The sequence below is a fragment of the Notothenia rossii genome (genome assembly GCF_949606895.1).
Source record: "Notothenia rossii genome assembly, chromosome: 9".
Lineage (NCBI taxonomy): Eukaryota > Metazoa > Chordata > Actinopteri > Perciformes > Nototheniidae > Notothenia > Notothenia rossii.
In genome coordinates, this window is record NC_136907.1 from 15,387,613 (window position 1) to 15,403,968 (window position 16,356).

Consider the following 16,356-nt stretch of genomic DNA (forward strand, 5'->3'; position numbering starts at 1 on the left):
TTTTTGTGTTTTCTGAATGTCTCCATATGATTTTGTCACTGCTTTGTAGATGGTTTGAGTGTGCGCAGTATTACTGTGAATAAGGGAAGTCCGGGCACATATGACTGGAATGAAGAAGCTGAAAAAGAAGGACAAATAATGTTTTATTCGATTGGGATCTTTGGGGACCGTTTGTCAAAAGAACCCTATTTTATTGAGTCCTAATTATATTGGTTATAGCGTTGGTTATTGGTATTTATGGTAAGAAGGGTATGGTTAAGCACATAAAACAATGAATTGAAGTGATAGAACGGTCGATGGCGTTGTTGGCATCAAATGTACACTTTGAAGTACTTAGTCGTCCAACATGGACGTATCTTCTACGGATAATGGGCTGGAAAGACATGGGAAAAGTGTTACATTGGTGCCATTGGTCAGTTGTACTCTCTCTACAGAACACTCTCTTTCTAAACATTGGAAATGTAACCAAAACCATTTTTTGTGATTTATTTTTGTTAAAATGCAGTTACGTTGGGATGTTGTTAAGAATTCATGGACAAGCTGTCCAAGCATCTCAATTTGTGTAAACTGGCTGTCAAGCTGCATGTCCTATAGGACGACATTTGGAAGGGTCAGTGCACCATGTTTACTATTGCAATTGTACACTTGTATCATCATCTTTTTTAATCAATGTGTGTGGTAGGGTAAATAAACATTCCTAATGCCTTCCCTGTCACAGCATATCTGACACTCCAACAATTTTTATCCTATCACAAAGTGATGAAGATTTGTTGGGTTTGTGTAACATTAAGTCACTCCTGTTTGCACACTCCATCAATCCTGTCAAAGCTCATTGCCACAGTTCATCACAAAACCAAACTGTGAAGCGGCCCCGGTAATGGTATTGTCTCGACTTATCAGGCTTTGATTGCGCCTGATAGTCGCTCGATGTTGAGCAAACAATGATGTGAGGGCCCAGGGTCTAATGTTCACTAAGACTTATATTATTACTTGAATACTAAAATGTCCCTTTGTCTCTATGTCTGTCTTTATGATTTTCTCAACAAATGTTCATAATATCAACTTTACATTTGGCAGGTGTACTGTTGAGGACCTAGGCAAGGAGAGTGTTGAGTGATACTCTTGAGATCTAGAGGAACTATTTATTAGAAAAGTAAATAGTTTGCAGTGTATTAATAGAGGACCCCTATTAGCTGTTACACTGCTGAATAGTGGGCTGAGTACATATCAAGCTCCATTACTTGCTCAGGGACAGATAAAGAAAGACTGGAGATACTGGAGGTCTGTGTGACACTTTTTTACTTATTAGTATTTTTCTTGACAGCACATCATCCGATCAACTTCACACTTAGTGGGTGTATCGCTCAGGACCAAAAAGAGTGCAGTGTCGAGTGTGAAGTTCTTTGGATGAGTGGTTCTCAAGAAATCTGCAAGCAGCAATCCCTAAGGCCAAACTATTGGCCCATCTGAACAGACATGAAAGGCACTGCACCGGTTAATATCGATGATACAGAAATAGTAAGCACAGGAAAACAACATGTGAGAATACCTACAAGAGCAGAGAGTCTACTGTAGGTGTAATGAAACACCAGAACAGGTGGCAGCCTCACAGGAACACCATGAGCTTATCTGTGTGCGCTGCATGTGAAGCGTATACAATTTGAAATCCCAGCAAACTCTGAGTTCTTTCATCGTAGCTGTAGACTCATTTTTTAAATAGGGAATGGAAAGTTGTTGTAAAGAAAATAATGTTTTAAAATTGTCTAGGCTGTTTCAATCTACATCAGCCAGACTTTACTGTTATCTGCAGAGTAACCCAAAGCATCACAGTGTCCTAATTTCACAGATTTAGCCACGAGAAGAAGTCTGTGACTGTGAGAGATTAGAAGTTTTAACATTTCTACACCTGCAGCCTTTCTCCCTGCAGTGGCAGCATGCTTAAAGGAACAGAGTAGAGGCTCTAAAGGGGAACATGGGATTATTCAAAAGAAGTGGAAAGACCTTTTAGTTTTGCCAGTATGTGGTTACTAATCGTTTTATTGTGACCAAAGACAAAAATAATGGTTCGTCCCATTGTCTTTACTGTTTAGTCTCTGTAAATGTTGGTTGTTTGTACAGCAGGCAGATAGTGATTAAGAATCTGGATCTTAGATTGTTACAGTTTTGTGCAAACCATTTAGTTGTAAACCCAACACCTTTAAAAACTCTGAACTGAGATTAGGTTTTGTGAATCCTCTCATCCCATCAGTCTGCTCAGCTAACAGCACTAACAGTAGAATTTGTGATGTGATATCTTACTCAATTTGGCCTTTTACCAATAGATTACGAGTCAAGATTTGTTATCATTTAAAACCGAGAAGGACAACAACAAGCAACTGCCCATTTTTGACATACATTGACTGTATATAACAAATCCTACCTGACAGAGCTGCTATCTCTGTTATATACATAAACATGTATAGCTGGAAATCCCATGTGGGTGTTGGTCAAAGCTAGCCAGCCATTCATCTGGTATAATCTGAAATAAATGCATGTTTTTTTCCTGCATCTTGCTCCCCGGTGTTTTTTCTGTGTCAAAACAACACCTGAGGCTTTCTTGACAGAATTGATACATTTAACAGCCTTATTTTGTTCTGTATGTGAGATGGTGAGTACTTACCTACACCTCATACTTCAGATATGATGAATGTTTAATGACCCCTGAGGAGGAACGAGCTCAACTGCATCAGCAAATAGCAACAAGATCTAGCAAAGTAAGGAAGACTACAAATGGATAGAGTGATGATACATAGAAAGATAGCTATCTGCTGTAGGGAAGGCTATTAGATCTCGCTTCCTAAAAAGCTTACATTTTTAGAACCAAACTTTTCCGAGTGCCATACTGTGTGTTAAAGAAATATCCAATGCAAAGAACTTACAATGCTTGAATTGAAACTGTTATCTGGCAAAAGTGTGAAGCGGGAAGTTGCGCCTGGGAGGTATGAGAAGCGTGAAAAAGGTGACAGCTTTAGAAGGTGTGGGTGTTAGATACAATTCTGCTAGAATGGAGTACCTTGTTCTCACCTCTGTTGCTTTCTGCAGGATGGTAAAACACAAATGTTTGCTGTAAGCAGATCTGTAACATTTGCTAAGAGAAAGCTTTTTGGCTAAGCGCTGGTGGTGTACTGGCCAATATTTATCCTCTTGGCTGTCGGTGAGCAGATGCACATGACCTTGTTTTTCAGTTGTTGGGTGTTTACCAATTCAGCATGAAGTGTAAATGCTCTACTTCGAAAATTAGACACCTGCTTATAGCGTTTTTTTAATTGCAATTTAAATATTTTTCTTAGAATTTACTCCAGTAATCCAACCCATGTAAACATTTCCAGAGATTTAGGAAGGTCAGATTAACATCAAGGTGTACTTTATCTGAAGGACTATAGGAAGCCTAGTTTGCAAGCACCAAGGGTCATTGAACTTAAGTTTCCCATAAAGCCTGTGCTTTATGGTGCTTTCACTATATGGTAAATGTACCTTGTCCACAAAAACACATTGTTCAAAGAGGCCATACTTTGTTAGATCTTAGCTCTTACATTGAAAAGAAGGGCATACAATACTTTTTATGTGGATCCGATCTGTGTTCAGCAAATGGGGAAATAGGAAGTCAAGTGCGTATGGTAATTTCTTAGTCTCAAACGATTGCATTTGTAATGCACTTCTGTGAAAACTTCAGCCGTTGTACACTTCAGGTGATTTTTTTAAAGGTACAAGTGCTTTCAATATGGCTTGTTTTTTCTTTACTCACCAGTTAGTCACCAGAGGCTCAATTAGCAGCTAAAAATAAAGTGCTTTTAAAACCTGAAAACACAAAAGGGATTCTCTTTCAATTTAGAACACCTAGATGGCATTTGAGATTACCATTATACCACAATAATAAGCAATGAAAAATATAAACAAATATACATATGCCTCAATGTTACAATATGACAATACTACTTTAGACAATTTCCCTTTTGACACAGCATGTGCCTTAAATAGAGTTTTGCCAATACAATGTTCTGTTGTTTGAATGGGCAGGATGTTACAGAATGCATATTGATTTACTAAGATAATTTAGGCTATTTCAAGACAATTTAAAGGATATAGAGTGGTTTGGGATAGGACATGAATACAAAATTATACATTTCTCTTTCATTACTGCGGAATAGTATAATACCATTTTTTATTTTTAGATCTGTAATCCCTGTAAGAAATCCTAGCTGGCATGTCTTTTTTATGAAGGAAACTGCAGGCAGCTGCAATGGTAAGGAACAAGCTGAGTGGGAATTCAGTAAGCACAAATGTCAGAGGTCCCTACAGACATTAAAGCATCTGCTAATTACCAGAAATGAAAACAAATAAAATATTCTTCTCTTCTTTTTTATCTTTTGCATACCCTCAATGTCCTCTTATTTGGCATTTTGAATTTGGAGATATTTAACACACAAGACTAGGTATTTTACACTGGAACAGTCATTTAACAATGTTTGCATATCACATCTATTCAATTATAAACTTATATTATTGTGTTCAGAAGTAAATCGATAATATCAATGTTTAAATTATCTTATACTTTCAACTGTGTGTGTGTGTGTGTGTGTATGTGTGTGTGTGTGTGTGTGTGTGTGTGTGTGTGTGTGTGTGTGTGTGTGTGTGTGTGTGTGTGTGTGTGTGTGTGTGTGTGTGTGTGTGTGTGTGTGTGTGTGTGAGAGAGAGACTGTCTGTGTGTCCTAATAGCACTGATGCATTTAGGATCCTATTCATCTGCCTGTGATGATTGTGGTTTGGAGTATCTTGAAAGTAAACACTGGTAATTAATCCCTGTTTATACATTGTCTTGGTCTAGGAAGAAGTTACACAACCATCCCTCTGTTACCCTGCTCACACTGTTACTGAGCCCAGGCACTTACAGTTGAGTTGTTAATGAGTGGTGCAGGAAACCAGGCAAGCACAGTTTAATACACATGGGGAAACCTGAAAAACCTCCAAAAAACCTACTTGGACATGATTACTCCCATCAGCCCTCAGTGGCAACACGTTCAATTCATGTGAAAGGTCAAATTATTTGATGGCTGACATTTAACAACGTGAATCATTGATTGTACACTTCAAAAGTTCCTAAATGTCATCTCTAATGAAGTATGTGGTGTATTGATGTAAGGGTTGTATCTTTACTGTCATGAGTAACATTTGAAAAAAGACATTAGAGAAATGAAATGTCTTAGTGGCTGTAATTTATCTGATTGGTGTGAGGAAATCAACAAAGGTTTTTGTAAAATGCAATTTAACAGTAGGTTTATTAGAGGAGTTTTACACGTTCTAACGCTAAGTCTAAGCGCTATAATGTTAATTGACAGAAGGTCTGCAGAGATATATTTGTCCCTTTACTTGAACTCCTTTTTTTCAATTCCCACAGTCAGTTACATTCATCTTTGTTTTGTCATATGTCAGAGAGGCCTGTACAGTATGTTCTCCTCTGAGAGCCTGCTGTATATCAACTGCAGGTTAAATACATGTCAACCCTTGTCACGTACAGTATGTTCATGAGGTATTTTTCATGCTTTTCCTTAATCGGTTTGAAATAATGGTTGAGATAATTCATCCATCAATTTTCACCCGCTTATCTGGGCCGGGTCGCGGAGGCAGCGGGCTAAACAAGGTATTCCAGACGTCCCTCTCCTAAGCAAATAGCTCTGTCTAGAAGCCCCTTGAGGTGTTCCTAGACCTGATGTGATATATTTATAATATCACTGTATAATAAGAAGGAATCTTTAAATACATGTACTGCCAGAAACGGCAATTAAGTGCCATAGGGTAATTAGCAAGATCAGTGTTTCTGGGTTCATGCTATATGCCTGCCAGATGAACATGTGTCTTAAAAAATTAACTGTGCAAGTTATTAATTCATGTAACAACCATAGGGTCTTCGTCACAAACAAATAAGCTATGTCAGGCATTGAAGACTCAGACAAAAGGTTTATTAGGATGAAGTCATTATTACTTTTTGGACTTTGTTGATGTTGTAAAGAGATTCTGAAAGTTTCATGAAAAAATATTGGCTCACTTTTTGTCCCCCCCCCCCCCACCTTATCACCTGAATCTCCTTCTAGAGCACAATTGTGTTATTTTAACCAAATATCTCTCGTTGGGGGGAGTTGGGAGTGGCACTTTTATTTAATCTAAAGTAACAAACCCGGAATCAGCACTTTTAAAACAGGGCTGAAACAGAGGGGTTTATGGGATGATGCAATGGGTGATCTGTTTGGTATTTTGAGCCAAACTCTTCAGAGACATGTTTTGTATATATCTGAGACCTATAATATATTGATGAAAAACTATATAATAGGGGACCTTTAAGTATATTCTCACCTCTGTGCAGCATGTTGCAGAAAACATTTGATCTTTCCGTATAACTGTTTTGTAAGTCATCATTTTGAGTTTACTGATCATTGTCAAGACCAACACAGTACATTCTTACTTTATCGGAAAGAAAGTAGCAGTCAGTGCATTCGTATTCTGGATGTCCCATTGCTCACAGTGATGAAAGCAGTAGGGTGAAGTCCTAAAAAGCGAGCCATGTGCAGACTGCATTATCCATGCAGGACTCCCTGCACTCCCAGCTCAGTCCGCGCTGAAGAGCCTGCACCTCAGCTGATGAAAGGGCTGGCTGCGATGGCACGCTGCAGTGCTACATTGCAGACGGTTGTGTAATAATCAGAGGGATTCACATGGCTGTCCTCTGCAGCTGCCACACTGCCCTGTGGAGGGAGGGGGGGGGGCTCCATCAGCCAACTGCCGCTCTGTTTGAAGTGCACTTTCCTGGAAGAAGACAGTCACAGGATGAGACTAGAGCAGGCTGTGATATAACTACATGAAAACTGTCCTGAAATACTTTAAAACTATCTTCTGTCATGCCTAAACTAATGTCCTTTTTTCAGGTTAGAACTTAAATGGCCTTTGTTAATTCGGTCATCATATTTCTCGTTGACTCGGTTTGCAGTTGTGCTTAAAGATTTGAAGGGCTTCTCTGATTTAACAATAGGTGCAGTACATTAATTCATTTTAACATCCACCATCTGCGTCCTTTATACATGTGCTGGCTGTATGGATGCTGCTTAGCCTTGACTAACATTTGCATTGTTAAAATTGCATTAAGTGTGCTTAGTGGTGAAGTGTAAATGTGGATACCCGAAACGAGGAGGAATGGATTATTAAAATGTTTTGCTTCCACAAGGGAAAATAAGAATAATGTATATCAAACCTTTGCTTGACTCGGCATGTGACTTGTAAGATGTAATTAAAGTGCATTATGGACGGTTTATCAAATGTCTGTTTATCCCAGCCTACTTTATTTACAATGTGTTCGAGCACATTGCCTGAAAAAAGGATAAAATATAAATGTTGTAATTGACCATGTATATACTAGTGTAGGTGTAAACTCTCTGTTCTGCTATTATGGTGAATATTTTAGTATCCATGCCAGGACTTTTAATTGCTGCATATTTGTTTAACCCTGCTGGATGAAATTAACAAATATAGCCGTACCACTATGTACCGTTCTCACTGCAGAGGAGGATATTTTTTTTAGCTTATCAGCAGTTGTTTGCCTTTAGGGAAGGCAATGAGTACTGCACTTTAGTAATTATCACATTGTGTGGCTTACGTCGATGTACTTCTAAAGTCTTAGTTTCCACACTCTCAATATTTGGATTTCTATCTACTTTCTATCAATCTTCTATTTACTTAAACCTCCTCTTCTCATTGTACTCACAGACTGCAGTGCTAGACTCCTGACAGGTTGATGTGATCAGTCTATGGTTTGACCTTTTGAATTGCCGGTCAAACCAATTTACAATTAACGTTCATGGTGACGAAAGGTTAGTATGTTAATTTAAAGACTGTCTTCGTCCATTAGCTAAATGTAAAGTTATATTGCTTCACATACAGCCTGGATTGCTTCTCAAACTCAAATGTTTTTAGTCTAATTACTTGGCAAGTTCTCTCCTGCTAAGCAACCTGCGTTTTTGACAAGTTGTCAAAAAAGTGATGGGAAGAACATTTATTCGAGCGCTAAACTTAAATAAAATGGTGAAGCACTTACTGTAGGAATTTGACTGTTTCCAGGAAATAAATCCACTACCTTCACTTGAGATATTCAGCCACTCGATTAAACTGCATATACAATATTCACACAGTTAAATGTTACCAACACATTGATAAATAAATCATAATTCAATAAAATAGTACAAAACTATTACTTTAAGTACATTGGCTCATATTTCTACATCTTTAGCAACATATGACTTTAAAATAAATACTTGTCTGTGCATAATATTACTTATCGAACAAGAGTACCCAAACATAATAATGAACTTATGCACACAGATAAATGCAACCATTTTATTGTAAAATTTCACAGCTATGTGCAATTTCCTTATGAAAAGGATTTTTTTCCAGTACATGTATAGCATATTATGCAGACCCTAACATAATTGATCAGTGCCCCTTTTATACAATACTCAAATATACATAAATGGCAAACAACAAACATAATGTATGTATGAGGATCATATGAAATTGATGTTGTTCTTGGATAGCTTGAGCTCTGTAATACCAGTGCATATTATTTTGTTTTCTGCAGTTTGACAAAATACATAACAATAGAAAATATCTACATGTGCTGTTCACATAAATGTCTCATGTGTGGGTCCAGACATAAATAAAAGTACTTTGTCAAATGTACAGTGTAATAAAAGTCCATTTCAATGCAGGCAAAAGACTGCAACCAGATGAAACATTGAATTAGTCCAAACTCTGAACACATATCCGACATGCACACTACTGAATATAACAGTGTCTCCCATACTCCTTTATACCTCTGCTTTTACAGTAGAGTGCACAAACAATAATGAACAGAAATGAGATAAGCTTTTAACATCATGGAGAAGTAAAATAGCATAAAGTATGTTGTTTTTTTGCACCACTGTTCAAACACAAGACATGCTTGGTTATTTACAAACCCAGCAATCTAATAAAGTCTGAGTCAGAAATGTTTAGCTGTTCACCCTGATACAAAATGTATTTCTTATCAATCTGGTCTACATTCAAATAATTGTACTCATGCTTTTGGTTTTCAAAAAAGAACAAAAAAACATACAATATCTGAGGGAATAATGGTGTGTTCAACTTTCATCGTATAGCATTTCCTTCACGAAAACACTCACTTTCAGCACATGTTTTTCTTTTTTTCATTTCTTCAAGGCATTAAAAGTGGATTCACAAATGATATTTCAGTTTGATATTCTCTATTGCATGTGTGTCACTTTGGCACTTGATAAGATGTACTCACTCTTTTACACTTCTTTAAACTACAGAACACAGATGATGACCAGTCTAAGTTGCTATTGACACACTTGTGTCTCTAAAGATGTGAGAGATAGAGTATGTGCACACTGAAGACAGACTACTAAGTGGCAGCTTCGGAACACAACAGGACCACCGTTAAATACAAAAGGGAAGAAACTTCAGGAAATATGAGATAATCGGATAATAAATGCATATGGAAGTATCATCACTGATACTTTATTAAATATGGCAAATATAACCAATGACCTTGTGAAGGTGGAAAAAGTGGAAATAAGCAATAGTCACTGAGACAAGCAAATGTTCTTCTCTTCTGGTGGCTTGGGAACGTTTTGTTGTGTTCCCCCCCCCCCCCCCCCCCCCTGAAAATGTTCAAGTCTACTACTCAGAAGCTGCAAAACAGGTTATGTTGCAACTCACTAATTTAACAGATATAACAGTTTGACAGGCCCTTGTGACAGTAGTGTACATCGATCACAACATAGAAAACACAAGATAAATAAGCTCAAGCTCCATTGACACATCAAACAAAAATGCATCTTTGATATAAATGACAGCATTCTATGTTCTTTTTTTTCAGGGACTATATGAACATAACATACTTTTTTTTCTCTCGATAAAATAAATAAATAAATACAATAAAGGGATAAATAAATAAATACCCCGTTACCCCCAAGTATTCTACACGGTCAGTCCAGCATGATACAATAGGTATAATATACTGTAGGATGATATACTGTAACAATGCTGAAATTACAAAATATATTCCCTTTTACAAAATCCCAAGGGCTTGACAAGTGTTTTCTTCCATTAATAATATATGTACATAAACAATGTGATTTACACCCATTCCTTGACAAATCATACTGAAGCACTGTCTCCATTTGTTGCATACTGGTGTCTATCAAAATTGTAATCTGGAGGGTTTGTAATTAATGTGTGTTACATGTTTATCATACATGACATTTACTTTTCAGATGCTTTCACTGTGTTCTCCGCTCTCTTCACACACTATGGCATTCAGAGCTAATTTAAATGGAAAAAGAAATAAGAAAAAAAATACAAAAACAAGGAAATTCTGCCCAGCCTGTAAATCAGCTTCCTCACTATGTAATCATTTACATTCTCAACGTGTTTCTTCTCAAAGAGACAGGAAGTTAGATGCTTAATAATAAGGCTTGAACATTTCTTTCAACACAAGCAGAGGCTTTTTTCCCCCTTGAACAAAGCTCATTGGTTGATTTCATATAACATTTGTGTTGTATTTTGATATTCGTTTCAATCAGTTTGAATTTATATTTGAAACTGCTGGTAATGTAGATGCCATTAACACTGTTGTTTTTATAAGAAAACTTGTTTCAGTTTAGGTGTCTTGTAAAAGCTTGCGTAACCAAAAAACAACAGGAGTGTGTCATTATGTATATGCACGCTTTTAAGAACAAATATAGGAGAGGAAGAGAGGTCGGGGTTGTCAATACTGTTAGCTAATAGCTGTGAGGAAAATGACTAGACAAGCTGTCTGGCCTGTATGCAGAGATGATTCTACAAATTAAAAAGGATAAATCGGGCACATTTTTATAATTTCATTTTCCAATTTTCCTAGAAAATAGTATAATTCAATCTTGAATGATAATAAACAGTGCTTATTTTTTTTTTATATTTCCATAGCCAACTTCCAAAATATGTTGATTTTTGGCCTGAAAGGTGCATGCAATAAATGTAAACCACTATGTAATAGTAAAATATATACAGTGTCTGTACAGTTGAGCATTGTCCATAAACAGCATTGTCTTTCTCTGACCGCACCTGAAAAATGCAATGTTTAATTGTGCCAACACTAAAGCTAAACAAACTAAAAATAAATTAGCATCACTGTCTAAAATAGCTCTATTAAAGTGCTTTAGATTGTGTGATATATTAGGTTAAGTGAAAGGAAATGATGAAATTACGTAATGTCATTTAGATTTTTCTGATGAGTGTTTGCTGTCAACTCAATTTCTATTTATTTGAATTGCTTTATACATAAGGAAATTATTTAGCAATTAGCTAAAGTCTAACTGAGAATGAATGAATGAAAAGAAAAAAGAACTAAACATAATTGGTCACACAATCTACAAACCTCCTCATACCAGTTAAATGTAATGCTACAACTTTTGCAATGTGTGTTAACGTTTTCAAATAAAATAACTACAATTCAGCGGGATCAAATGTATGGATATAAAGGAAATGCATTGTATCGTTTTAGTGGGTCCCCTCCTTCATATTGTCCCTTGCTGGCACAGAGCTTATGTAGAATGTAATGAGCTGTATGATAGGGCTGGGCACACACCCAGGCCTAGAGATAGAGATATGACACCCAGTAGACCAGGTTAAATAGACCAAATGCAGTGGGGAAGAAGATGCGTGCATACGAGTCTATCTTTGCGACGTGGATGTGCAACCTGCCGTGCCGCCAGGCTCCGGAGCGGCAGTCCTCGAAACAGCAGAAGAAGCTGGTGCAGTCCTTCCCGTCCAGGCACTCGTAACCGTACTCTTCGTCTCGCTCCTGCATGTGCGTGGCGTTGTTCATCTGGATGGCTGTGGCCGAGCGGGGGCGGATGTCAACCGTGGGTTTCTGCTTTTAACAGGACAAAAGGACAGAGTTAGTTAGCTATGCCAGAGCCCCAGCATGCCGTAACAAAGACCTCACTGACATTACAGGGGATCTAGTTTGAGCTGCCATTTTTTGGGTCGCTTGCTTGAGTGTAATTTTAGTAAGTGAAATGTAAATTGCACCTTCAATTCGCCAATGGACCCTTTTAATGCCAAGAAAACTCAAATTGACTCGTAGCTACCAACTGTGGTTGCATTAGTGAGGATTATAGTGACACCTTTGCCTGGGGATAAATTGGGCGCTGACTAAGTTATAAAATGTTTAGCACAGTAGTTAATATTTCTTTATTTTGCAGATATATAGAGCTAGTGCTGGGCAATGCCCCTCAATTTCATTTAGATTCTGACCATGACATCTAAAAGTGCAGTGAAAACACTGTAGCAAACACACGAGTGCCTCACTTATTCCATGTAGAAAAAACGAATTGAATGCTCAGTGACTGAACAACATGTCATCATTTGGACCTGTATTGATTTTGTAAGCATTGTTTTTTTTTCTGGCATGTTTTATTAGGATATATTGTTAATGGCTTATGATGCATCATAAAGCTTGGGGAGGAGCATGCGTTGGCAGATGTTCAGCACACAGCTCAATAATTCTCGAGCCCACTCTCACTGTGACCAAATCCCAAAATAATTAAACCCCTTTTCAAACTGTGCTCACCACTCACTGGAGGGCACATGCTATTTATTTGTGAAGATTCCAAAAATAGGACAGTGACATCAGTGAGTACGTGGCCCTGCCATTATACAGAGAGACAATTAGCATGCAAACGCACTGTTTTCATCATCTTTTATCTTGAAATGCCACCTTTGCACAAATTGGAATACTGGCTTTTTGGCAGATGAAATACTCTCCTCCCCTTTGGCAGAGGTTATTTGACCTTGCTGATATATCCGGGTGTCAAGCTCATCATTTAAAAAAGACACAGCGATTCAAGCATACTCCGAAGCTGAACTTCTGAAGAATTGCACATTACTTCCGATCAAAAAAAGTGCCAGTAGCTGTCATTTAAGTGTTCTTTATGCTTATTCGTTTAACATAGGAACACAAATCTATAAAAAAGACTTTGCTACGACTCGCAATATGTTTTACATCTTATATGTATGCTCTGTGTCAATCTGTTCTTTTTTAATTGCTTAATACATCACAAAAGTGATGTTTTTGACCCCATTTGTACACATCTACAATAGATATGCTTGCTGAAATAATACAAAAAGTGGTCATTGCCGTTTTAGTTTGAACATAACACTATCTGCTGTGCACATGCATCCTCAAACAAGCTTTAAATACATTAATTGAAGTAAACTGTTCATCCCCACATTCTAATCTTGCCCAGCACTAGTGCACAAACCTGCAGGCCCTTTGAAAACGATACATAACCACAAACAAAACAACATACGGGTTAGTTTCAGCCTATTTGTCCTTAATTATTAACGGAGGTGTTGAGGTGGGGATAAGCAAAAACTAAAAAGGTTATGACTCAGTTCTCAAGGGGATTGGTTGCACTTGAGGAAGCGCAGAAAGAGCATTAACAGCATCCTGCCTCATGGCCTGGTCAAACTGGGCTGTGCTGTGTCGGTGTTAGCAAAAACAAAATAAAAGAACAACAAAGAAACAACACAGTGGCATTGGCGACTTTAACTGGCTGAAATGAGACAACCTCTCATAGAAGGCAGACGGCGGAAACATTCATTAGAGGAGGATGCCCTTGTTATCTAGCCTGAGTTCAATATGTAATGGTTGTAGACTCATGTCTTTGCTGGAAATCCAACTGATAATATTATTCCCCCCCAGTAAAATATCTATGAGGACCACTATGTGAAAAATATAATCTTGTCTTGTGTGTGTACATTTCGACCTTTGATTGCTCCCACCCTACATGCTTTCTAGGTGTTTAAAGATTAGCATGTGTTAATGTTCTGAATGGACCTCCAAATCTAAATTTGACTCAGCACAGTGCAGGGGGTTGTCTGTTTCAGTCCGTTAAGGCTCTGCTGACTCTGTAGGAAGCGTCAGGTTGAGAAGCCCAACAAACACACAGGTATAGATTTACTGGCAGGAGAAGGGAAAGGACAGGAAGCTTTTGCAGCGGCTATTGGGTCACTGTGGTTACAACAACAACAACAACAAAGAGGGAGACAGGACAGAGGGAGCCAGAATGAGTCCACACTGGACCTGTACTATAACATTCCTCTGGATGCTTATTTTCATTTTTTTTTTTTTTAAATGGAATAAGTACGTCTGGCTGGCTGCCTCCGCACTGTGCACTGCAGAGCGCCCCTTTTAATGTCATGTATGTACAGTTAGAATGCCAACATGCAGCAGACACATGCAGTCAGACACAGGCAATATACCTTTGAGGAAAAGAGCCGGAGGAGCTTTTGTCCAGACAGGATACAAAGAATATGTGGAATTGAAAGAGAGTAACAAAAAAAACAAAGAATCCATGTAAACAGAGGACACAAAAAACATCGATAAAATGAGAAATATACACAGGATAATGTTTGAAACTTACAATCACTCTATTGTCTAAATCAATAATGAAAAGAGTATAAATATACAGTAGAGGGACAAACATGTTACAATTAGACATAGGAGGAGATGCATTGTGGGAAACATGTATCTCACATGATTCCGCCAGCATTACCTTCGGGGAAATATTACAGATACAAAACTATAATACAGTGTTCAAATACTCCTTGTCCTTGTGACATCATTACGTTTCAATTGGCCTTACATAGCAGCTCGTTGACAAATGTGGTTAGTGGCATTTAACAGGCGTTGTGGTAACATATGCTGGTAATAAGAACATTAAAAAAAAAAAAATCACATGGCTTAACAGAACAAAGAGAAACATTTCATTTATTTACATTTCCTCGATGACCTGTTCTTTCGAATGCACTTCAACAATTCATGAACGTCAAAAGAATTTCAGTAAAAGACCTCCTTCTTATAGCATACTTCCTCCTTTCTGCATTTTATGAAGACCTGTAAAAGCGCCTCTGAGATGGCAGACTGGCAAACACCTTCCACTTCATTACTCATTCATTCGTCCATTGGACAGTTTCACAATGTGCACATCCTTAGTTGCAGAGGCTGAAACTAGAGGGCCCCACTTTCCACAAAATTCCAGTTCAATACTGCGGTTTCCCCGAGCACATCATACTTAGAGGTTTAAGATTTGATATCTTCCAAGTCCTTAGAAAAGTCATAACTTCAAAAAGAGATGTCAGTAACCCTTAACATTTTCTGACTTAAAACACTAAACTTTGTGTCATTAAGTAGACTTCAAGAAGTAGACTTAAAACAATTGTCATGCAGACATTCATATGTAGAACCATAAGCCACCTCTCTAGCTGATTCGGGAGAACTGCTGATCTTGCTGTTGAGGGTTAGCGTTCTCAGCTCATATGGCGAGGGATCATGGCTCTCCGACATAGCTGCCATGATCTTTTGAGGGATTTAAAAGCTCACATGACTACTACTCTCCTGTCACGTGACATTGTTCTAAATTACAACTGTAACTGATATATGGTGGATCAGGAAAAGGTTGGAGCTGCGCGCCTTGCTCATTGAGTAATTTGTGGGCTGGCCCCTTGGGAAGATGCTCCCTTAGGAAATCAGTGTTTCTCTTTTTTCCCGAAGGCTTAATCCCTGTGCTGCTATAAAGTGGACAGATGGACAGATGCAGGACTTGACTTTTCACCTAAATGAAGGATACTGTAAATATTGCAAATATATAACACACAGGATGAACCCCAAAGCATGGTAAATACATTCAAATCACTTGTCTGTAGCTACACTGGGAAATTGAGCAATGTTTCTGTCACACTGAAACCTAAAGAAAACAAATCCTCACTTGAATTACTGTTAGAAATAAACTCACCGGGTTTCTCTTCTTCCTGTCCTTTTTGGCGCTCGGCTTCCTGTTGCTGACAAAGTAGTGCAGCGTGCCATACTCTATGAGTGCGGCGAAGACGAAAATAAAGCAGACTGACACAAACAGGTCCATGGCGGTCACATAGGAAACTTTCGGAAGGGATTTCCTGGCTATAGTACTCAGCGTGGTCATGGTCAGCACCGTGGTGATGCCTGATAATGAGATTGAAGACAAGAGAGACAAATTAAATCAGCTCTGAATCAAGAAACATTAGAAATGTATGAATGAATGATACTGTACTCTTTTTGCACAGTACATAGAGCGCAATGGTTTGTCATAATCACAAGTTGCTTTCCTTTTTCTTATAGCAGCGAATGCAGTGCTTTATTTGATTATGTCTAATCTGTAAACAGAAGCCTGATATATTTTGTATATTATA

General features: G+C 38.0%; 1 protein-coding gene across 2 annotated transcripts in view; it reads right to left on the minus strand.

The window, feature by feature from the left end:
* Window positions 1-8,404: 8,404 nt before the first annotated feature.
* The window catches only part of gabrg2 (gamma-aminobutyric acid type A receptor subunit gamma2), a 53,640-nt gene continuing 45,688 nt past the window's right edge, over window positions 8,405-16,356 (minus strand). The window contains exons 8-10 of one of the 2 annotated variants that reach the window (XM_079647536.1): window positions 15,924-16,129; window positions 14,392-14,415; window positions 8,405-11,995 (exon numbers count right to left, since the gene is read on the minus strand). In XM_079647536.1, the coding sequence (XP_079503662.1) occupies window positions 11,717-11,995; window positions 14,392-14,415; window positions 15,924-16,129 (509 nt within the window). In that variant the 3' untranslated portion in view covers window positions 8,405-11,716. Of the gene's footprint in view, window positions 11,999-14,391; window positions 14,416-15,923; window positions 16,130-16,356 lie in introns of both variants that reach the window. The other variant, XM_079647535.1, reaches the window with a different exon arrangement.